At 39.0% G+C, this 25,660-nt stretch overlaps 1 protein-coding gene across 1 annotated transcript in view; it reads right to left on the reverse strand.

Annotated features, from left to right (window-relative positions):
- ZCCHC4 (zinc finger CCHC-type containing 4) overlaps positions 1–25,660 on the reverse strand; it is a 54,015-nt gene that overhangs the window by 15,175 nt on the left and 13,180 nt on the right. The window contains exons 4-8 of the mRNA XM_045474360.1: positions 23,435–23,710; positions 22,501–22,581; positions 10,639–10,711; positions 6,766–6,916; positions 5,157–5,257 (exon numbers count right to left, since the gene is read on the reverse strand). Coding sequence (XP_045330316.1) covers positions 5,157–5,257; positions 6,766–6,916; positions 10,639–10,711; positions 22,501–22,581; positions 23,435–23,710 — 682 coding nt within the window. The remainder of the gene's footprint in view (positions 1–5,156; positions 5,258–6,765; positions 6,917–10,638; positions 10,712–22,500; positions 22,582–23,434; positions 23,711–25,660) is intronic.

Consider the following 25,660-nt stretch of genomic DNA (forward strand, 5'->3'; position numbering starts at 1 on the left):
TATAAACATATGGTATGTAAAATGCATGCTGCTAGGGTAAATTAATGTACCTCTAACATACATCCATATTTCATAGCTTCATCCACACAAATAAACGTCCTATGGAAGGAAGCGCTGTAAAGCAAACACAATTTTGCAAATTGCATATCACTAGTGGTAGAGCTGATACACCATTTTCCCATCATTATCTCTGACATTTCACTCACAATGATGATGAGAGGCATTTTCAAATAGAAAATTTCTCCCATGGAACTGATTAATGTGATGAAGTACTGTATAGAAATGAGGGAAAGCACAAAATCTCTGCAGTTCTTAACTTTTAATTTTATCTATACGCAAATTTCTTCTGTAACATGAGACTGGAAATGGTTATACAGACACCAAGACGTTCAAGTCAACAGACATTTATTTTGCACCTACTATGTCTTAGGCATCCCTCCAGGAAACAAAGATTAAAAAGACACAGTACTTGTATTTATTTTCCCAATTCCCTAAGGACTATAATCTATTTATTTAATTTCAGTGTATCAAAAGGTCTGAAGTGAACTCTTCAGCTCCATCAACCAATTTCCACCAGAGCAATAAGGTCTTTTAGTCATATTCCCCATATTCCATGTACCTCTTATTTAAAATTATAGGGGTGCCTGGGTGGCTCACTCAGTTAAGCATCCTACTTGGGCTCGGGTCACGATCTCATGGTTCATGAGTTCGAGTCCTGCGTGGGCTCTGTGCTGATAGCTCAGAGCCTGGAGGCTGCTTTGGATTCTGTGTCTCCCTCTCTCTCTGCCCCGCCCCCACTCACACTCTGTCTCTGTCTCTGTCTCTCTCTCTCTCTCTCTCTCGCTCTCAAAAATAAAAAAAATGAAAAATATTTTTAATAAAATAAAACATTATATACATACAATATATATTATAATATATGTTTTATATATATATATATATATAATCCCCTTGTCACTCCAAACCCTTTACATGTTTGTTTATTACATATCAAGTTTTAAGAATTTCAGTTGCCATCCTGTAAAATTTGCAATCATTTGTCAGAAATTCCTGTCAAAATATCTTCATTTCTGAACATGAAAATAAAAATTTCAAAAAACAGTTTAACACAGGATGATTTTTTTAAAGATAGCTTAAAAAAAAAAAGCGAAGTTTGTACTTATAACAATCCAAACAAATGTCCCAGATGAAGTAGAAACAAGAGATCATTGCATGTTCGCAGTGGAAGGGAAGTGAGGTGATCTAGTTCAGATACGGTAAATACAGGACCCGAATGCCACTACTCCCTGACCCTGTCCCTGTGGCAGACATCGCTAATCAATCACACACTACTCGCTGCCACTAGGCATGGTATTCTCAACAAATTCTCCAGAAAGTCACTACCAATTTATCAGGCTTACCACTAAAGCACTAAAAGTGAAACTTATCTGCCCTCTCTTTTCTGATTCAATCATTTTATTTTATAGGTAAGGAAACAGAGACCAGGAAAGATAAACTGACTTCTTCCAAGATTAAAGAGCCTCTAAAAGGCAGTATGCTAGGACTCACACTTCTGACTGTGAATCAAAATTTCTTTTCATTATCACCTCCTTCCTTTCTAATCTGCCCTTAATAGAACTTTTAGTTTTCTAGGTCTTTGATGATTATTTTATTCTGTAGTCATCAAGTGCTTTATCATTGAAGAGTCTGACTTATATTTTATGAAGATTTGCAGCATTTCTGCATTCTTCTTACCCGAAAAGTATTTCAAAAAAAAGAGATTTAGTGATTTTTTTTTTGTTTGTTTGTTTTTTTTGTTTTTTACTGTATTATGTTTTGGGAGCTTATAATCATCTTGGGCAATGTGAGAAAGAAGGTCTAATCAAGGTCTATGGCAAAAGACCTGTGAAGGAGGACAAGAGACTTTCAAAATTTCATTTGATGCAGGCAGCTAATATACAAGAAAATAAATTACCACAAAGTAAGGTTAAAATAACAAGAGAAAGAAAAGAAAGAAAATAAAAGTGTCAGAAAGGATAATAACAGTAAATCCAGAAAAAAATCAAAAGAAAGAAAGAAAGAAAGAGAAAGAAAGAAAGAAAGAAAGAAAAAGAAAGAAAGAAAAAAAAAAAGAAAGGAAGAAAGCAAAGGAAAGGAAAGGAAAGGAAAGGAAAGGAAAGGAAAGAAAAGAAAAGAAAAGAAAAGAAAAGAAAAGAAAAGAAAAGAAAAGAAAAGAAAAGAAAGGCCATCAAGGTAAGATACAACAAATAAGGTTTATAAACACAATGGGAGATACGGTGAAAATCAATTTCTCCATCTGAGCATATAAAGGGCAGTAATGTTCTGATCTTTAGTAGAAATCAGGAAAAACAAAGATTTTTCTTTGTTTCACAGATTGTATTCTAATTTTCCTTTTCAAAGTTTGGCTTTCTCTTTACCAAAAAGACTACTTTTTACCCTGATACATATGGCCTAATTAGAAACTTTTTTCACCAATACAATGAATTGTATAATTATTGTTTTTTTAATGTTCATTTGTTTTTGAGAGAGAGAGAGAAAGACCGAGAGAGAGAGTGCACGTGTGCAGGGGAGGTGTAGAGAGATGGCGAATCCCAAGCAGGCTCCTCACTGTCAGTGCAGAGCCAGACGCAGGGCTCAATGTCATGAAATGTGAGATCATGACCTGAGCCGAAATCAAGAGTCAGACGTTTAACCAACTGAGCCACCCGGGCTCCCCTGGATAATTATTTTTTATAAGCTTGGACCTTGGAACAATTTCTCAACAGTGAGACTCCAGTATTCCCACAGGTTCCTTCCTAGTAACACAGGCTGTGAAACAACGACTGGTTTCTCCACAGTAACCTCTCTCATCCACTCTACTCTTGATCTGCCTTCTTTGGGTTCCTTGCCATTTCAAACTCTTGCCCTTAGTGAAAACTCATCTCTAAAAGTGTATGGAAGGGCGCCTGGGTGGCTCAGTTGGTTAGGTGTCCGACTTCAGCTCAGGTCATGATCTCGCGGTTCGTGGGTTCAAGTGCTGAATCAAGCTGCTTCAGATCCTCTGTTTCTTCTTCTCTGTGTCCCTCCCCTGCTCACGCCCTCTCTCAAAAATAAACAAACATTAAAAAATAAATAAATATGAATGGACCAGTTTTCTGAGGGACCTTACGTTTTGCAAATTTAATGTTTCAGATACTGTACAAAAAACAAAAAAAAACGCCCGAAAGAAGAGTTTTACCCCCACCTTGGGACTGTCTGAATGGTGACAATAAAGTGATGGTCACAACAATGCTGAGACCAATAACCTTTAATCTACATTTGCTGTGCTTCAGGGACGAGGCTAAGCCTTTTTGTGTGTTATATAATTCTCAAAACCTTATTGAGGCAGATAGATTATTACTCTGCTCATTTAACAGGTCACATGGGCTGCAGAGAGTTAGATAAAATGTACAGGCCTAGCTAGTAAGGGGCAGAACCAGGATTAAAACCCAGTTCCTTTTCAACTCTGGAGTTCACACTGGTTTTCAGACAGTTATTTATTCAACGTGCATAAGGCACCTACTATTGTGCCAAACATCGTGCCACATGATTCTTCACTGTCAAAGGCAGCAGGCGCTCCTGCCAACTGAGAAGTTTCCTTGGTTAACATCTTTAGGATATGGCCGCTATCTCTGCTCTGCAAATGTCCACACTAGAGGCACCTCTCAGACAAGAAACAGAAAACTGTGTGTCCTAAAAAGGAAAGTAAACCGGAATCGGGAAGAATTATGACATGGACTTTGCCTAAAGCAGAGCTTGAGAATTCAAGGTTAAAATGGTTTGTGCTAGATACGCTTTTGGAAAGGAACCTGGTAATATGGTTCAGAAGCCATAGAAATGTCCATTAAATTCGATAACATAATGTTTGGAATTCTATTTCGGTTTTGGAAATTTATTTTAAGGATGTTATGTAAAATATGGAAAAAATTATTTGAATAAAAGGTGTTTATGGCAGTGGTATTTATAGTGCCTTAAAGGTGGAAGCAATCTGAGTCCAAAAAAAAAAAAAAAAAAAAGAATGATAACAATTGATAACATAACTTGCTAATGAGATAATTTAAAATGATTAAAAGCATTAAAACTATGGTGCTACATTTACAAATGTACACGTACATAAGACACAGGGGGGAAAACAGAATTCAGATTTGTCTGCTATGATTACAAACACGGAAAATTAATGATATTTGCTATTTGGGATAGAATCACAGGTAGGGTCTATCCTCTCATTTTTGGTAACACTGTTTCTGAAAGAAACATAACAACTTTTTTCATATGGTAATTTTCATCATTCTCATGATAAATGTCTTCAAGGTTAGAAAGCTCAGATCCAAGCACTAGCTTGTAACAAGTAGGGAAGACATTTTCAGTTCTATGGCTGAAAAGCCTTCATAAAGGTAGTCCGTTGCTCAGCAGCTCAAATAGAAAAATATCACTACAAAAGAGGAAGCAGTGGCCACTTGGTGACCACACATGGTGATGGTGACAATCGGGTTAACTTCAGAACCCAAGGGAATGAATACAGGAAAGTGGACATTAAAGCAGAAGGAGTTGAGGGCAGAGATGGGAGGGCGGGCTGGTCAATTCCACCCTGAAATCAGCACACTCACCCCCACACACAGACCTCAGCATCTCTGCCTCTCTGACATGCTGCTACCTGGGACACGCCTCCCTTCAGAGCTCCTGGCATCCTCTGAGTGACACAGTAAAGTGTACATGACATGCCACCAACCAGAAAAGCGACTTACTTCTCTACAACCTCTGAACAGACAAAAATCCCCGTTCCTAACAATGACTCTGAGGTTCTGTGGCATCTTCTGGTGATGATAAAGGTTAGGTCAGTCGGTCTAAAACCTAGTTACACTGCAGAATCACCCAGAATGCCTGGGAAAATATGGTTTCTTCGGGCTTTACTCTCTAATTTTGATTTAGTTGGTTTATTTTGGTACCTAAGAATCTATATTTTTAATCAGCGCCCTAAAATTACAATTAGGAACCTCTGGACTAAGCTACGTATGGTACAATTTTAGTGTTTAATACAGCTTATAATATTTTCATATGCTAAACCTGATGGATAGTCTGATCACAATATTTACTTAAACATTCCTCGGTCATGCCCGAAAACAGAATATTTACTATACCTGGTAATCCAGCATGCAGAAACTTGGAAAAAACTGACGAATTCGGGATTCAAAAAAATAGGGGAAAATCCAGAATACAGGTAGTTCTTTGTGACTGCTATCTAATGGATCAAAAAAAAAAAAAAAAAAAAAAAAAAGGGAAAAGAAAATAAGAAGTTTAAATTAAAAAAAATAAAACAGCTATAATTGAAAAACTTCTGATACTGGGAGAAATTGCAAACATTCAATGCATTTAAATCATACAAAAGAAGAGAATGTTCGCCAGACTGCCATTTACAATCTGATCTTTCCCAAGAGCCAGTGGAAATGTTCTTTTAGATCTAAACACAGCTATAAAGGAAATGTAAAAGGAATCCTTACCCACATATCACTCTATTCCAGTAAAGGCAAAGATATCACCAGTAAAGTGGGAGATGAAAGGGAGCATCACGTGAGGAGCAAGGTGGCTGTGCTGTGGGGCAGGAAGGACGGGCCAGAAGGCAGAGGCCGGAAGGCAGAACACAGCTCTGCCACAACTCGTTATGTGCTTTTCGGGGGTGAATCAATCTTTCCCAAATCATGGAAGATTCTTAAAAACAATTTTATCCACATTAACTTTGACGACAGACTGGGGATATGGCTGTTAATTGCAGAGTACCCAGTAGGGGCTGAGCACAATACTAGGTACTTTCTATACATTATCTCCTTACAATAACCCTTAGAGTTAGATGTTAACAAGCCCATTTATAGCCAGGGCAACTGAAGCCATAAGATTTAGGCATTTTGTTCAAGTTCATGCGGCCACTAAGTGGCAGAACTGAAATTCAAGACCACTGAGCTCTTTATTGCTTCCCCAATAACCCTGACTTTATCTATTCTGATAAGGGGACTTAAGATCTGAAAATAAGTGGAATACTTAATACTGCAAGTCATGTTTTAGATTTCGTTTGCATTCTCTCTCCAAAGCACAAGCACAATTAACGAAGAAGGCTGGCGCTCTTACAGTTTATCAACTTGCAAGCTGGAAGCTAAAAAATGATTGTACCAACTAATTAGATAATTACATAAAATACTTCAAAGGCCTAAGCCACTTTAAAATGAATAATAACCCCCCGCCATTAACGCACCTCTATCTACGTGGGTATCTATCACTGATAACCACTGTAAGGCTAGCACACGTCCGATGTTTCTACCCCAATCTTGGCACAGTTTAGAGCTCTGGGCCACAGGCTGGGTGACCTCCAGGAGCTTTGGGCAGGACTTTAGGAACATGGAATGTAAGATCCACGAGGACAGGGAAATGTGCCCATCTCGCATGGTACTCTATTCCCAGCACCCAAACAGTACCAAGTACTCAGTAAATATCTATTAAATAAATGCCAACGGTTTACTGCGATTCTTCATAATGTCCCCTTATGCTCACCTGCAAGTCATTTTGAGAACACATGATTAGGAAAATACAAAGTGTATCATGATAATGAAGTGTGCCACATTCTCAAATGAGCCCGTTTTAGAAAAACACAAGAACCCAAGACATATACATGTCTGATTCACTGAGCTCTGCTAATATTTGACAGGAAGTAGATACACAGATACATGTTTGTTTTGCAGTAAGTAATAAATTACACACCTTGGCTTTGACCTTCTTTCCACATAGCAATTAACTTCTTGAATGTAACAGCCAGAGGTTCAACCAAGCCACCAAAAGGAGGATCTGTCACCATAATGACTCCCTCACCTTTATCTTCCTGTAAAAATGTTCTGCATACTTCAAGGGCAGCCTGGAACAAATAAAAATTCATTTCTAAATGAGGACGAGAGGGAGGCACTTCATCCTATCTGGAGGATGTATTAGGCTCGGTCCTCCTGTTTGTACTGAAACTTCACCCATCCTGCCACCTCCGAGTCCCTCGGTGACATCCAGAAGCCTCTCTCATTCAGCCCCCAGAAGATTTTATCTTTGGGCTCCTTGATAAGCGGGTTTTTTAAATTGCAAATTCAAACACCATCACTATCAGAGGACTACACATTTCAAATGGTTAAATTAAAAAACTAAATTTAGTAACCTAAAAGAGAAAAACTCATTACCCATGAAGACTATCTAAAACGCCAAATTCAATTCCACAAACAGAAGCAGGGACTGAACTGAGCTAAACACTGGAGACACAAAGATGAATAAGACGGGCTCTTTTCCTATCTGGTTTGTCCACCACCATGAGTTCAGTTTAATAAGAGCTACACGTCACCAGTTTCCACGCACGTGTTCTTGAGCACTGGGTATATGACAGATGTATTCGGACATGCACAGTACGTAAATAAATGAAAGACGACAAATAACAAAGCTTATCAAGGCTGTGAAACCATGCTATTAACGCATTTTCCCAACAGACTAATTGTTTTCAGTCATTGTAAAGTTAACATGAACCACTGTCTAGGATATTTATTATTTTTTGCTTTGGGAGAAGTTAATAAGAAATATACCTATGATACTAACTCCAGTCTACTGACTTTGTAGTTTTCAAGTACTCATCTATAAAAGCAAATCAACACACTATAAAAATGGCCTAAGACTTTAAAGTTTAATGGCGTTTTAAACTTTAATCAGCCCATATGTACTTTATAATAAAATATATATTGTTCTACTACTAAATCAATTTAGAAGACCCAATTGATGAGAGGAAAAACCACAACATCCTAATCCCCTTTCCCTAGGAGAGTCTTTATTAACTTCCTACTCGAAGTCCTACGGCGATGGATGGTATGTCAGGAAGGTTAATCATTTTTCAAGTAGTGCCTGGCACTTCCTTAACCTGCCTACGTGAACAAGGACTTCAAGTACAGATGATGTTATTGAAAAACCTTCAAATTCCTTAGGCTTAAACGTAGGAAAGGAAAAGGAACAAGTAAGTGAAATCTAAGCTCTTAACCAAATTAAAAAACCAGTAAAGAGTGCATTTGTCTCCAATGGCGGGATGGCCCAAACCAGTCGAGTATGTTTGTTTCCAACGGTCAGACATCCCGTCGTGACTTGCTGAGGGTCCTGCTGTTGACTTATGGGAAACGCATGCTTGACACCACCAACGTTGACACAACTTAACTCTTCCCTACACCTTAATCATCACTAAAAAAAAGTGCCTGGTACTTTAAATAACTTCCCTCTAGACATGCTTCAACCTCCTTGACCACTGAAGCATATGACACTTCCCATTACCTGAAAGACTATATGATTTTCTCTGGGAAACAAGGAACACCTGCTTTTTAATCCTGTGGACTGTGAAGTGCTTACCTGCAGAGACAGAGACCTCTATCCCCGAAAGCTCCCTGCACACCTTTACCTGGTAGATGCTTAAATACTCAGTGATGGATTAGTAGATGGTAAATCTCTACTGAAAACCTCTGACTCAGGAAGCAGGCAGAAAAAGGGCAGACGGTAAAATCATCAAGACAATAGTTTTCTGTAGATCAATCTCTACAGTTGCAGTGCTATTTAGAGGCTGCTCCTAAAATATAGAGAGAGGAAAGCCTGAGCTAGACGATTGTTTTCTTCTGGGAAAGATAAAGTGGAGCTCGGTCTTGGCAGCTTATTCCAACCATTATTCTAGAGACTTTTAAGGTATTTCCATAAGCTTTCAATAAAAGTTCAAAAGAATTTCCTACAGAAAGGTGAATCACATGCTACTTTCTTAACATATAAGATACTGTTAGCCAACAGTTAGCGATTTCAATGTAACTTCACTCTTATCTTACCATCATTGTTCAAAATAGAATGCAAATCATAGTATAGTATTAAGAACAAATAAGCAAATGAACAAACCCGACCCACTACTGCGGTATCAAGCAGTAACACAGACTCAGTTATTACTTCGCCAACTCTGAACCCAGCCCTGACCACACTCCTGAGCTTGAGGCCCCCCAGTTTCAAGAAGCCATACTCAATACCCCTAAATCAACATTTCACCAGCTCCAGAAACTTGACATTTCCAAATCTCCCTTCCAAACTTCCCTACCCTCTGTTTTGAAGAATGAAATACAAATCCAGGCCGGACCACCATATCCTCTTGGACTTCTCCCCCAGTATACTTACCACCAAGTCTTCTGGTTTCCATCTGTGGAAGCCCACGGAATCCACCTCTCTCTTTTTTTGTCCACTGCCACTGTCCTAGTTGAGAAGCCCATCATTGTCCACTGTCAAGTGAGTTTTCAATACCTCTCTCTCCTTCACACTCATCTAATCAGTTCTCAAATCCTGGAGATGATCGATCACATAACTGCTTTGGGAAACTCTGCAATATGTCTAGTTCTAACTGCTATTTATTTCAATACTTGGTTTTTATGGCTATCATAGCTAAAAAATACAGAACCCAATGCTGACTGAGTCTCGTGGAAGGAGTGCATCACTGGCTAGACTGAATCAGGAGACTCATTTTTCAATCCCAAAAAACAATTTAGAATTTGCTTTCATTTCCTGGATGCTTAGTGTTTTAGTTTTGCTTGGTTTTTGTTCTATCATCAGTTAATATCTAAAAACATAATATATACGTATACATGGTTCACAATTTCTGGAAAATTGATATACATACATATATGGGTATGTGCTTCAAGTAGTCTTGATAATTTCAAACAGTGTGGCCAACTTCCTGTCAGGTGTCATTACTTGGTTGGGTATAGTTTTTATATTGTAATAAGACTAACAAAGAGCTCAAACTAGGAGTGCAAGTATCAGCTCTGCTATGTTGTTTATTCATAGTGACGTTACTAACATCATAGTACTGACAGATGCCATCCCCTGCTACACATGGACAGCCTCCCCCACTACCACCATCCCCCACCAGAGCGGTACATTTGCACAACTAATGAACCCACACTGACACACCATTCGTAGATTAGGGTTCACTCCTGACACGGTCTAATTTTTAAGAATTAGTTTAATAAAACCATAAACCCCCTTAATATTTATCAGGGAGGCAGACATCAAACAACTAACCACAGGATTATTTAATTATAGTATCAAAGTACAAAGGAGAACTTGACCTTGTCTGGGGGCCAGGGGAGGCTAGAGAAAGTGGCTTGGAAAAGAGCTCTGAAGGATAAGGTGAACTTAACAAGGCAAAATGAGCCCAGAAGGCAGAGGAAACACCGTGGGCAAAAGCCCCTGGGGCAGAGAAGCCACTCCGAGATGAAAGTCAGGCATCCTGAACACGAACACACACAGCAGAGCAGGGAACAAAGAGAGCCACTGGAGGGTGGCAGGGGTCAGCTCAGGCTGAGCCACGTGGGCCTTGGTAAGAAAGTGGGTCTTTATCTGAAAAGCAGCAAAAAGTCACAAAAGAACAAGAGTACAATCGCTTCTAGGGGCTCAACACACACTCAGTGAAGAAAACTAAACACCAATAAATGGTGGGACAGCCACAGTCTGATCTTGAGGAACTCAAAGAAAATAAGAAAGGAGGTGCTCTCGAATTTGTTCTTCCACAGTAAGAAGGATGATGGCAATAATTCTTACCTTTCCATCAAAGAAGTGATGGTTGAACATGTTATAACGGCAAAAGCTATCTTCCATATAAAACTGTGAATACCTGTAAAATGATTTATTACTGTAGTTATCTGTCCAGTTATGTATACAGTAAATACATACAAACTAAATTTTAAAACTATCAAAGCACACCTTTAATAAAAGCAATTCCATCATTCCTTACTTTTCGAAGTAAAGAGTGCTTTCCCAAAGTCTCAGGGAGTCCATAGCAAGGAATAAATATCAAATTTAAGAATACTCACATATAAGATTCGCATGTTCCTTCAGACCACAGAATTATACAGAAACAATGAGATTACTGACCGATTATTATGCAATTTAAGCTTGAGATGGGTTGGCAATTAAGATACATCTCTCATAGTTAATAATTTGAAGAAAAACACTGAATAAGCATTTCTGCTCAGCAGCTGTTAATTATTTTTTTCTGTGGTTAACAAGGAAAATATCTAATACAAAGCATTTCTTGTGCATTGCGGATTAGCTCAATAAAATATACTTCTCGATATATAAGAAAAATAAGTATGTGCATTTCATATTTACTGAATTAGTGCCAGGAGAGATATTTATTTACTGATTGAACCATTTTATTCTGCTAACATACTACTTTAAAATGCAATCAGTAATGAATGAGAGTACCAGCTTTGGGTATTAACATTTTATAAATTTTTGCTAATTTACTAAAAATTCATAGCATATGATGGTTAAATTTGCATTGATTTGCTTTCTTACAAGACTGAGTTTTCTTTATTCCTTAATTGTATTTGTACTGTCTGTCTCTGCATCTTCCCCAGGTCTTGTTAGTTCTTGCTGAATTTTGAGTTTTTTGTATAATATAGAAACTTCTTTGTTATCGCAATAGGATTCTGAACTTCCAAACTTTTGCCATAAGCAATTCACATATGAACCACATTGTTTTTCTACAGGATTCATGACCTAGTGAAAAAAAATCAGGGACACATGCTCACTTCTTTCAAGTTGACACATGGTCAACTTTTGACCAAATCGTGATAGTGGCACTTTGCTTCTATTTTTTTTTTTTTTTAATGTTTGTTTATTTTTGAGACAGACAGAGGGGGTGGGGGAAGGGGCAAAGAGAGAGGGTGACAGAGGATCTGAAATGGGCTCTGCGCAGACAGCAGAGAGCCGGACGTAGGGCTCAGACTCACGGACTGCGAGATCATGACCTGAGCTGAAGTCAGACGCTTAACCAACTGAGCCACCCAGGCACTCCGCTTCGCTTCTACTTCTACTTCCGGTTCTCCATTACTGTCCGTAACTGATTCACCACCCATGGTGAGTGCTCAACCCAACGGACAGCCTTGCTTTATCCTCTCTATTACACGTGGTTAAAAGTACAGGCCCTAGAGTCAGATGGTCTGGTTTCGAACTCTGGGTCTCTCACTTACTACCTGTGTAACCTTAGTAAGTTATTTAACCTATCCGAGCCTCGGTTTCCTCATCTACAAAACGGAAGAAATAACAGTGTTTGCTTCATAGGACTTGGTAAGTATAAACAATGCATGTAAAGTGCTTAATCCAATGCATCTACATAGCACATAATGAAATGTAAGGCAATGCTGTTTTAATAAATATCTGCTATAAAGATTTATATCTTAATTCCCCTAATATTAGGGAGTTACGTTTATGTCCAACCAAAATTTCTCCTCCTATAATTTAAACCCACTTCTTCTTTTCTCTGGAGAGAGAACAGCTGTTCATTTTGAGTACAATGTCCCTTAATATCATTTGAGATACTGTTAGTGCATCTGCTGATTTCATAAAACGTAAATTTGCACTGAAGAAATAAAAGGTCTGAATAACTGAAAAGTATTTAAGCTATACACTGTAACCTGATGAACGTTCCAAAAACTGTGGGACAATGTCAGTTACCGTTAATAAACAAATGTCTCCCTATTTAAGTAAATTCCAAATAACCGGTAATATAGGTATCAGTTATTTTATATACAGGTGTATCTCCATACTAGTACAACTGCAGATCAACTATCGTTTGCGGACTTTCTTCTCTCTTGCATAGCTTGTTAAGGGTGAGCAAAGGAAAATACAACCCCTTTTAAAATATATTTCTACCCCCCTCCACCTTTTTTTTATTGCTTCAAAAAGACACAACAGCCATTTTTAAAAAATTAAAAAAGAAAATTTTATTTACATAAAATTCAGCACAGCACACTTGTCCAAACATTCTGGGAAGCAGTGGGGAGAGTCAGAGACAGAAAAAAGCCAAAATTTCAGCTCTGAGTTTCCATCAGATACAAACAAGGGAGCGTAATTTTTCATATTCTAAATTATGAAAAATCACTGAACTTACCCTCTTAAAATGAAATTGGCCTCAAAGAATTATTCTCTCTATTGAATAAGGCAAACAAAACCAATCAGAAATGCATGCACTTGAAAACTGCAGAAGGACATTCATTTAATTTGGCCATTCATTCTCTTTAAATGAGAGTCAGTTACCAAGTGTAAAACATGCTCTATACACAGGAAATGTAATCAAGAGCTGAATAAAATTAGTCCATGAAATGAACCTAAGAAATTCATTTTTTTTTATATAACTTTATTTGGATGATAGTTTGCCAAATAGAGTTTCACATCTTTCGTGCTAAAATTGGAGCATGTAAAAATCCATCTTAGCAAATGGTAACTTCATATCTTAGACCTCCTGAAGAGAATATTTATAGCATATATAACACTGGGGTTGAGGCAGTTCTCTGAAGCCTTAGACAGACCTTTTGTAGGGCTGCAAGGAACCAAAGTCAAAGGGCCAAAAGTAATGATTCACTGCCACTCTGTATCACACGGGATTCTGTTCCTGCTTTAATTGTGGTCCCTGTGAGAAATCCAAACAGACTCCACCTCCCATAATACCGGAAGTACAGGCAACAGATTCAGTTCATTCTGGCCACTAATGTGTTTCAGTAAAAGAGTTCTCCCTCAATACCCAATGTCAACCTTTTACAGGACTGACTCAGCATCAAAGAAGCTAAGCTAAGTAATACAGCACTTTCAGCTTCTGTTTCCATCACACACACCCAGAAATGTATAGATACGAAAAGAAAAAAAAAATCAATATATTTGATAAGTTACCAAATAACTATCCACATCACCTACTCCGTCCAGGAGATTTCATACAGGCTCGAGAGAGATAAGACACAGCTTAACTGAAGAGTTAAGAGTCCATGTAAATCTTTCAAATTAAAAGCCATTCAGCCAAGGTGAGAAGAGTTCTAGTGAACTGTTGTACAACAATGTGAAGGTATTTAACTTAATACCATTGAACTGTACACTTAAATAATTAACTTGGTAAATTTTAACCTATGTGCATTTTAGCACAGTTTTGTTGTTTTTGGGTTTTTTTGTTGTTTTTTTGTTTTTTTTAAAACTACATCAGGGTACCTGGCTGGCTTAGTCCATGGAACATGAGACTCCTGATCTTGGGGTTGAGAGTTCAAGCCCCACATTGGGTGTAGAGATTGCTTATAAATAAATAAATAAATAAATAAATAAATAAATAAATAAATAAATAAAATCTAAAAAACCCAAAAGTAAATTAGGGCACTAGCAATGAATAATACAAAATGAAATTTAAAAAATGATTTGATTTACAATAGCAACAAAAAGAATAAAATATTTTAAATAAATTTAACAAAAAACATGCAAGACTTATACAGTGAAAAACTACAAAATATTTAAAGAAATTAAAAACAACCTAAATAAATGGAAAGAACTCTATGTTCATGGACTGGAAGCCTTCATATTAAGATGGAACCCACACCAGCCAAAACAATCTTGAGAAAGAATACAGTTGGAAAACTCCCACTTTCCATTATCACAATTTACTACAAAGCAGCTGTAATCAAGGCAGTGTGAAAGTAGCATAAACATAGATCAAATAAACAGAGTTGAGAGCCCAAAAATAAATGCATACATTTATGGTCCTCTGGTTTTCAATAAGGTACCAAGATAATTCAATGAGAAAAGAATAATCATTTCATAAATGTTGCTGAGGCAACTGGATATTCACATGCAAAAGAATAAAGTTGGACTCCTACCTCACACCATACATTACAAAAAACTCAAAATAGATCAAAGACCTAAATGTAAGAGTTAAAATCATAAAACTCTTAGAAGAAAATGTTGTGTAAAGATTCGTGACCTTGAATTAGGCAATCGCTTCTTAGATATGATACCTAAAACACAAGCAACCAAAGGAGAAAAATTGCACACAATCACTAATAAAAAGACAGCCCACGGAAAGGGAAAAAATACTTACAAATCATATATCTGATGAGGGTCTAGTATCCAGAATATATTAATTACTCTTTCAATTCAACAATAAAAAGACAGCCAATTAAAAATAGGTAAAGGATTGAATAGATATTTCTCCAAAAAGATAAACAAAAAGCCTGTAAGCACATGAAAAGATGCTCAAAATCATCAGCCATCAATAAAATACAAAACAAAGCCACAGTGAGATACCACATTAGAAAGACAGACAATAACAAGAGTTGACAAGAACATGGAGAAACTGGAACACTCACACATGGCTGCTGGGAATGTAAAATGGTAGTCACCTTGGAAAACAGCTTAGCACTTCCTCAAGAAGTTAAATGTAGGGTCTCCACATGACCCAGCAATTCCACTCCTAAGATAAATGCCTGTTATGGGCTGAACTGTAACCCGTCAACATTCATCTGTTGAACCCCTCACCCTTAGCACCTTGGAATGTGACTGTATTTGGAGACAGAGCTTTTAAAAAGGTGATTAAGCTGCTAGGAATTTACCCAAGAGATACAGGAGTACTGATGTATGGGGGCACTTGTACCCCAATGTTTATAGCAGCACTCTCAACAATAGCCAAATTATGGAAAGAGCCTAAATGTCCATCAACTGATGAATGGATAAAGAAATTGTGGTTTATATACACAATGGAGTACTACGTGCCAATGAGAAAGAATGAAATATGGCCCTTTGTAGCAACGTGGATGGAACTGGAGAGTGTGATGCTAAGTGAAATAAGCCATACAGAGAAAGACAGATACCGTATGTTTTCACTCTTATGTGGCTCCTGAGAAACTTAACAGAAACCCATGGGGGAGGGGAAGGAAAAAAAAAAAAAAAAAGAGGTCAGAGTGGGAGAGAGCCAAACCATAAGAGACTCTTAAAAACTGAGAACAAACTGAGGGTTGATGGGGGGTGGGAGGGAGGGGAGGGTGGGTGATGGGTATTGAAGAGGGCATCTTGGATGAGCACTGGGTGTTGTATGGAAACCAATTTGACAATAAATTTCATATATTAAAAAAATTAATTAATTAATTAAAAAAATAAAAAGGTGATTACGCTAAAATGAGATCATTAAGGCAGTCCATGATGCAAGATGACTGGTGTCCTTATAAAAGAGGAATGTGGACATACAAAGAAAAACTGGGGCTATGCTAAGTGAAATATAAGTCAGTCAGAGAAAGACAAATACTATATGATTTCATTCATATGTGGAATTTACAAAACAAAGTAGATGAACATATGAGAAGGACAAAAAAAGGAGAGAGAGGGAAGCAAACCATAAGAGACTTTTAATTAAAGATTAGAACAAACTGAGGGTTGCTAGAGAGGAGGTGGGGGGGGGTGGTTAAATGGGTGATTGGCATTGAGGAGAGCACTTGTGATGAGCACTGAGTATTGTATGTAAGTAATGAATCACTAAATGTTATTCCTGAAGCCAATATCATACTACATGTTAACTTACTAGAATTTATATGAAAATTTGAAAAAAAGAGAGAGAGAGAGAGACACACTAGGGCTGTACACACACAAAGGAAAGACTACGTGAGAACACCGTGAGAAGATGGCCGACTGCAACCAAAGGAGAGAGGCCTCAGAAGAAACCAAATCTAATAAAGACAGTCTCTTCAGCAAGTGGTGCTGGGAAAACTGGACAGCAACATGCAAAAGAATGAACCTGGACCACTTTCTTACACCATACACAAAATAAATTCAAAATGGATGAAAGACCTCAATGTAAGAGAGAAAGCCATCAAAATCTTTGAGGAGAAAGCAAGCAAAAACCTCTTTGATCTTGGTTGCAGCAACTTACTCAACACATCTCCAGAGGCAAGGGAAACAAAAGCAAAAATGAACTACTGGGACCTCATCAAAATAAAAAGCTTCTGCACAGCAAAGGAAACAATTAGCAAAACTAAAAGGCAACCTACAGAATGGGAGAAGATATTTGCAAATGACATATCAGAAAAAGGGTTAGTATCCAAAATCTATAAAGAACTTCTCAAACTCAACACCCAAAAAACAAATAATCCAGTGAAGAAATGGGCAAAAGACATGAATAGACACTTCTCCAAAGAAGACATCTAGGTGGCCAACCGGCATATGAAAAAATGCTCAACATCACTCATCAACAGGGAAATGCAAATCAAAACCACAATGAGATACCACCTCACACCTGTCAGAATGGCTATTAACAACTCAGGTGACAACAGATGCTGGCGAGGATGCGGAGAAAGAGGATCTCTTTTGCACTGCTGGTGGGAATGTAAGCTGGTGCAGCCAGGCTGGAAAACAGTATGGAGGATCCTCAAAAAATTCAAAATAGAACTACCCTATGACCCAGTAATTGCACTACTAGGTATTTATGCAAGGGATACAGGTGTGCTGTTTCGAAGGGGCACATGCATCCCAAAATTTATAGCAGCACTATCAACAACAGCCAAAGTATGGAAAGAGCCCAAATGTCCACTGATGGATGAATGGATAAAAAAGATGTGGTGTATATATATTCAATGGAGTTTTACTCAGCAATCAAAAAGAATGAAATCTTGCCATTTGCAACTACGTGGATGGAACTGGAGGGTATTATGCTAAGCGAAATTAGTCAGAGAAAGACAAATATCATATGACTTCACTCATATGAGGACTTTAAGACACAGAACAGATGAACACAAGGGAAGGGAAGCAAAAATAATATAAAAACAGAGAGGGGGACAAGACATAAGAGACTCTTAAATATAGAGAACAAACTGAGGGTTACTGGATGGGTTATGGAAGGGGGGATGGGCTAAATGGGTGAGGGGCATTAAGGAATCCACTCCTGAAATCACTGTTGCACTATAGGCTAAATAACTTGGATGTAAATTTAAAAAAAGAATAATAAAATAAAATAAAATAAAAACAAAAAAGAAGAAACCAAATCTACTGACACCTTGATCTTGAACTTCTAGCCTCCGGAACTGAGACAATAAATTACTATTGTTTAAGCCATCCAATCTATGGTTACTCTGGTATTGCAGCCCTAGCAAATTAACACAATACCCAAGAGACAATAAAACCTATGTTCACACAAAAACTGTACACAAATGTTCACAGCTGCAATATTCCAAATAGCCAAAGAATGGAAGCAGCACGCGTCCATCAACTGATGACTGGATCAAAATTTGGTATCCTGATACATGCTATAACACGGAGGAGCCTTGAAAATACTAAGCTAGATACTAAAGACCATATGCCGTATGATCCCATTTTTATGAAATATCCAGAACAGGCAAATCTTCAGAGACAGAAAACAGATTAGTGGTGGCCAAGGGCTGAGGGAAGGAGAGAAAAGAGATCACTTATTGGGACCACGATAATGGAGAGACAGCTCCATCAGAAGTGATGGAAATGGGGCGCCTGGGTGGCTCAGTCAGTTGGGCGTCCAACTCTTGATTTTGGCTCAGGCCATGATCTCACGGTTTGTGGGTTCGAGCCCCACATCGGGCTCCATGCTGACAGAGTGGAGCCTGATTTCCTCTCTCTCTACCCCTCCCCTCCTCACATGTGCATGCTCTCTCTCACAATAAATAAATAAACTTAAAAAAAAAAGTGATGGAAATGTTATTAACGATGAGCATTTAGCACAATTTGAGGCTGAAGTTTAGTGCAACACTGTATCCTAGATCAGTCAGTCTTAACAGTTTGCCTGCTGTATTTGTAGTCACCATTTTCCTCTGGACTGTTTAAGCAAAAAAAGGTAACTAACTCCTTCGTCTCCTTTCACACTTATTTGGAAGTTTTAGTTACAGTGTTTAACTGGCATGGATGGATAAAGTTGGAGTTTTATTTCTAAGAAAACTTCACAAGCTAACTTCCACTTAATCCATTACCTCTATCTTACTGAAATGTATAGTCAAATTAGCTGAAGGAAAGATTCGTAGGACTACGTTGCCAAAGCACTTCATGGAAACTAACTTACTGTTTCACGTTGATCTACATATTTCTGTGTTTCGTCATGACAGTGCTCGCATGCTATCTGGTGTACTGAGCACACACACACAAAAAATTCCATTTTAAACAACCGACAACAAAAAAAAAGGTGATGGGAGTGTTTTGGAATTAGGTGGTGGTGACAGTTGCACAACCTTGTGAATAATACTAAAACCCTGCTTTTCCTACATGAAATATGCCTCAGTTTAAAAAAAGAAAATATGACTGATATATAGTGGGGAAAAAAGATTATGATTCTCTCTTTTCAAAATGTTTATATGCATAAAAAAGACCTAAAAAGCCAAAATCCAGAATGTTTTGGGTGATGGAATCAAAGATCTTGTCTCTTTAAAGAGCTAAAATAGGAGCGCCTGGATGGCTCAGTTGGTTAAGGTCTGACTCTTGATTTCGGCTCAGCTCACGATCTCAGTCATGAGATGGAGCCCTGTGTTGAGCTCCCGGCTGGGAGTGGAACCTGCTTAAGATTCTCTCTTTCTCCCTCTCCTCTTCCCCTGCTCACACACTCTCTCTCTCTCTCTCTCTGTCAAAAAAATAAAAATAAAAAGATTTGTTAAAAGTAAACCAGAGATTCTTGGAATTTGAGCAAATCACAATGAATCACTGATTTTTTTCTAGTTTGTGCACAAGACAGTCCACCACAACTGGCTTGGAAAAAGCTTGACTTGAATGAATCAGAACACAAAGAACCATGACTGTACCAAAGAAAGACAACACTGTACCATTTTCATGGAGGTAAAAGTCCCAAAGGCAGGGTCATGAGCACTATTGCCTACTGATATACATGATGTTAGATAATTCAGCTGTGGACATGTGATTTTTGTCATCTCTCATGTACCTATGGTAAGAGAGGGTTTCCTTTGGTGAACCCACTCCATGTGGTTGGTCAGGGTTGCCGGGCCACCCTACCTGGCAGGCCACAGAGATGGTTCTGGAACGGGCAGATGGCCCCAGCCCAGCCAGCCCTTCCCCCATTGGGGCTCTCAGGAAAGAGTGCCTCTGGCCACTGGACAGTGAAGCTAAGACTACAGGGGCTCAAAGCTGCTGCTGTCAAAGTGTGTGATGTATACTGTCTGGAGAATAAAGCCAATCCAGAGAAAGACAGAATGAGAGGTGCAGAGAGAAAGACGGAGCCCGAACGACACAGGGCAGCGCCCAGGACCTCGCCTGGACTGAGGCCTGCTGTATCACAGGCTCCGGTAACGTGAGCCAACACGTTCTCTTTGACATAAACAGACTTCCAGGGCTCCAATATAAGGTGCCCGACTAACGAGTGCCTTCTTGTAAACATGTGAGGGGCCTGCAAACCCGCTGCCGACGAACCTTCGTGGACCAGGCACGGGGACAGATGGAGAAAGGGAGATGGAAGGATGACAAGAGAGAAACGGGCTACATAACAAAGGCTCATATACAAGTTCAAAAGCAAAGTTATTTTCAGAGGGTAACTTAACTTTTGGAGCCAGACTAACTGGGGTTTGAATCCTGACTTGGCCACTTACAACCACAAGGTCAAGCCTGTTCACCTCTTTGTGCCTCAGCTTTCTCACCTGGCAAATGAGTATGAGGACAGCACCGACCTCACCGGGGAGGTGAATGTGAAGACGGAATGAGTTAGAGCAGGGTTTGACACAGGACAGGCACTCAACGCAGGCACCAGTTATTGTGAATACTGTTATCGAAAGAACCCAAAGTTACACTTCTACCTTCAAAATAACATGTTTACAATAACTTAACAATCATTCCTTGGGAAAGGAATGTGGTGTTTTAGAAGAGAATCTGCTCTATCGATACAATGGAATGTTAACAGAGCCTTACAAGGAACAAAGTACCGTGAGGTGCCATGACCTGGATAAGCCTTGACAACATTACACCAAGTGAAAGAAGCCACATACTCAGGCCACACATTGTATGATTCCATTTATGGAAAACATACAGAAGAGACAAATCCACAGAGACAGAAAGCAGATCGCTGACCACCAGGGGAAGTGAGTAGGTTTCTTTTCAGCGTGACAGAAATGTTCTGGAATTAGATAGTGGTGATTACTGCAAAACATAATGAATACACCCCAAACCACAGGCATATACACCTTAACTTGGTGAGTTTTAAGTGAATTATATCTCAATTTAAGAAAAAGAAATTGAATTTCTCTTTTAAAAGTCTGTATGATCACCTATGGAATTACATCTTGCCAAGCCACGCTCATGTTAAGCAGAAATCGCTGTGTTAGTCCTGTTAATACGGAATGAGAGGTTACAGAAACTGTGGCTTATTTCTGAGAAATGTAGCTGCCTCTATTAGACCACCTAAAGTTGACCTGGAAATCTTAAAAATAGTAATAATAAATGATAAAAGCTGTACTTCTTGTTGTAACTTTTTACACTTTAAAAATCTGTTGGCCTTGTTTTTAGCGAGAGAAAGCACATGAAATTTCACAGATTCTCTCTGACAAATACTGGAATATTAGCCAAACAGACTCTATCAGATTAAATAAAAAGAAACACAGTGCCTGCTCCCTTTGACATAGTCAAGAACAAGTAAAAGATACTAAGAACACAGTGTTTGATAGCATCACCCTGATCTTGGGGAATCCAAGTAATTACAGCAAGTAAGGAAGGGTAGTCCAAGTTTACAGAATCACAGAGACTGTGGATGGACACATGTGCTTCTAAATCACCACCTGAGGGGAGGTACGACCCGTGGTCCTCGGTCAGTCTCATCTCTGCTTGTCCCAACACATCAGATGCCATTTAATTCTGGCCTTCTCCCACAGACTTTGTCTGTTTGTTAATCCTCTGCTTTAACACCTGTCTCTTCCCTAGCTCTCCCTTGACTTCAGGCTATTTCCAGTGAAAGACAACAGGCACATCATCTGGGAAGATCTTTTAAAATGAGTATCTTATCACATTTCCAACGTGATGAAACAAAATCCTGAAGGAAGTTCACAATTATCTTTGAAAAATAAGTGTATGAGAAGAAATTTCACTCAGTAAGAATTGATCTCTAAATTATAAGCCCAAGACAATGAGACACATTGGTTAAAGAATTTAGGAAGTACATCAGCAAGAAGGAATCCACTGCCTTCGTGTTTGAAATACGGAAGATTACAAGTGGATTTATATGACTAAAAAGGCGGCTTCTAACCAATTACTACTTCTGAATGTTAAAGGAATGCAACTGGTAACAAACAATAAGAGGAAAACATTAACAAGGAATAGGAGACAACTGGGTGCCCAGGTGGCACAGTCAGTTAAGCATCTGATTTTCAGGTCATGATCCCATGGTTAGTGAGTTCAAGCCCCGGGTCGAGCTCCGTGCTGACAGCTCAGAGCCTGGAGCCTGCTTCAGATTTTGTGTCTCCCTCTCTCTCTGCCCCTCCCCTACTCGGGCTCACTCTCTCTCTCTCTCTCTCTCTCTCTCTCAAAAATAAATAAACATTAAAGAAGGAAGGAAGGAAGGAAGGAAGGAAGGAAGGAAGGAAGGAAGGAAGGAAGGAAGGAAGAAAGGCGACAATGAATGAGAATAAATACCATACTTTGTAAACCTACCGAAAATCAATATCCAATAAAAGGCTTTTAATGTTAGACTTCTCGTCACCTGATGCTTTCAACCTGATCAGCTCATGCAACCTAAAACAATTAATGAAAGCAAATTTAATAAGGAATTACAAATGCCATAGATAATAAGCAAATAAACCAAAAAAAACCAAAAAACAAAAAACAAAAAAACAACACAAAACAAACAAAAACCCACCAATGTTCTCCTGGTATTTCTAATATTTCAATGAAACAACTGAAGTGAATTTGGCAAATACAACTGTTTCAGTTTTCAAGTATTTTTTAAAAGGTAGAACCTATTTGAAAAAGAGAAGTCTAAAATTATAAACAAGTCAAGAATCAAACCAGAAGGAACCTTCCATCATATAACAGAAATCTATAAAGGTTTCTCTCGAGGAGCATCTGGGTGGCTCAGTCAGTTAAGCGTCCGACTTCGGCTCAGGTCACGATCTCAACAGTTCATGGGTTCAAGCCCCGCGTCAGGCTCTGGGCTGACAGCTCAGAGCCTGGAGCTTGTTTCAGATTCTGCGTCTCCCTCTCTCTGCCCCTCCTCTGCTCATACTCTTTCTCTCTCCCTCCCTCTCTCTCTTTCTCTCAAAAATAAACAAACATAAAAAAAAAAAAAGATTTCTCTCAAATGACATATACAAACTCCTTAGGAGAAGGACCATGCTTTCTACTTCCTTTGTATATTTAAAGCTGCGTGCGATGTCTCGGAACATAGTACACAGCTGCTTGATAATTCCGTCTCACAGTTTCAACAGTGGGGATAGAAATTTAAAAAAAAAAAAAAATCATTGGGAGCGGGGAGGGGCTACATGGGTCAGGGGCATTAAGGAATCTACTCCTGAAATCACTGTTGCGCTAGATGCTAGCTAACTTGGATGTAAATCAAAAAATAAGTAAATAAGATCACGTGACCTACCTTGGTGTGCCAACGCACAGTACTCTCGTGAGCCCAAGGGCAGGAAGCAGGCCTACCAGGAAGTGGCAGGTACGCTCGGCAAACAAGTACTGGGCGTTTGTCTTCTTGTTCTCCAGTGGACGGAGAAGCTGGCTGGGCCTGCCGAGCTGGCCGACAGAGATGTTGCCCACCACCCAGTGCTCGCGGTGCTTCTCCCAGTCGTCCGGCAACAGCAACTGCTGGCATCTTTGACAAAACTTCCTCTCAGGCAAGGGCAACTCAATAAACTTCAAGTACCTTCAGGACATAACAAAACACAAAGCGATACGTTGGAAGTCTGCTGTTTTAAAGACAGTTTCTCTTTGCTATTTTTAGTATGCAAAAAGTATTATTTTTTTTTAAATTTTTTAAATGTGTATTTATTTCTGAGAGAGAGAGAGCAGGGGAAGGGCAGAGAGAGAAAGAGAGAGAGAGAGAGAGAGAGAGGGAGGGAGAGAGAGAATCCCAAGCAGGCTCTGCACTGTCAGCACAAAGCCTGACATGGGGCTCGAACTCACAAACCGTGAGATCATGACCCGAGCCAAAGTCAGATGCTCAACCATCTGAGCCACCCAGGGCCCCCGCAAAAAGTATTATTACTTCCTGAAGAGTACTGTGTAAAGAGGCAAAGGAAAGAAAAATCTGTGGAATGCTGGCTAGAATTTATGTCTGGCTGCATACCCACAAAGTAGAAAAGAATCAGCAGTTTTGTAAGAATTGAGATGCTCCAATTCAGTCACTGAATGAAGATCAATATCCACTTAAAATGTGAATATAATATATTACTCAAACAACGTAGTAGTAATGGAGACTACTATTACGCTTAAATTTATTGACAAATCCATGTGTTCCAACGCTGAAGTGTTAAGTAGTCTGGCTCGGTATGACAGTCATTTTAAAATGAGAAATTAAGATCGTTCTTCAATTTTTTATGGCATAGTTAGCGGGAAAAATTACCTCCTAAAAGAAAAAAATGTTCCCACAAAGTTCCTCTATTCTTAGCAGTACTGATGGAAGCAGCTCTGCAAAAGCTCATCCCCAAAATAGCAAGACAATACCCAGAGCCTTAAAAAACTGTACCAATAGCCCATTTGGTCTCCTTCAAATCATCCTCCTATCTGATTTCAAAGTTACTGCTTTGATTTTTTTCTTTCATTTTATTAGAGATAATTAAAGAGAGAAAACAATCACTGTATGTTTTAAACACTGATGTTGGATAGCCACTAGCAGCCATGAAATCAGAGTAGGGACACAAAAGAAAACCAAATAACGCTATTGGGGCCTATGGCGGGTCAGAAATGTCTGAATCTAAGCATGTCGCATAGTCCGCTAAAGGGTTCTTATCGTTGGAGCGGAGCCATACAGTTTCAACTGAACTGAACTCCGGGACTGCACTGGAAAAACTGTGAACTTCACACAGAATCAAAGTGGGTTTTAAAACTTTTTATATCTAAGCACAGTTTCACTTCAAAGCACCCACGGCAGTGACAAATCGATGCTCTGAATGGCTACAGCAAGAAATAGGCTTATCGTGCCAGTAATTTAAATGTTTCTATTTCCATGATAACTGTGCTTTTGACAGCTTTATCTATGGCTGGAAAGAAAAGGGAAAGTGATATTAGAGGGAACTTTTATAGTAATTCAAAGTAAGACTGTCGGTAGAGGAAAGGGACATGAAATGCCGTAGAAAGAATCAGTACATTCTCCAGCAAGAGCAACACTGAATTCACTACTATTTCCTTTCATTATTAAATGTGGAGTGTTGAAGACTTTCGCGTGCAGCCATGATAGAGTAACGGAAACCAGACTGACCACCTTGGCCCTCAAAAAATCTTTTAAACAGGGGCGCCTGGGGGGCTCAGTCGGTTGAGCGTCCAACTTCGGCTCACGTCATGATCTCACAGTCCGTGAGTTCGAGCCCCGCGTCGGGCTCTGTGCTGACAGCTCAGAGCCTGGAGCCTGTTTCAGATTCTGTGTCTCCCTCTCTCTAACCCTCCCCCATTCATGCTCTGTCTCTCCCTGTCTCAAAAATAAATAAAAACAGTAAAAAAAAAAAAAAAAAAAAAATTAAAAAAAATCTTTTAAACAGACAAAATAACATGAAACTGCGGCTTTAACATAATGGACAATTGGCAGCCGAAATGGGGAATGGTGAGAGAAGGGAAGGGTTGAGGGGGAGGACAGCTGCCAGTTTGCCGCCTGCACAGA

The sequence above is a fragment of the Leopardus geoffroyi genome, chromosome B1 (assembly GCF_018350155.1).
Source record: "Leopardus geoffroyi isolate Oge1 chromosome B1, O.geoffroyi_Oge1_pat1.0, whole genome shotgun sequence".
In the NCBI taxonomy this organism is placed as follows: Eukaryota; Metazoa; Chordata; class Mammalia; order Carnivora; family Felidae; genus Leopardus; species Leopardus geoffroyi.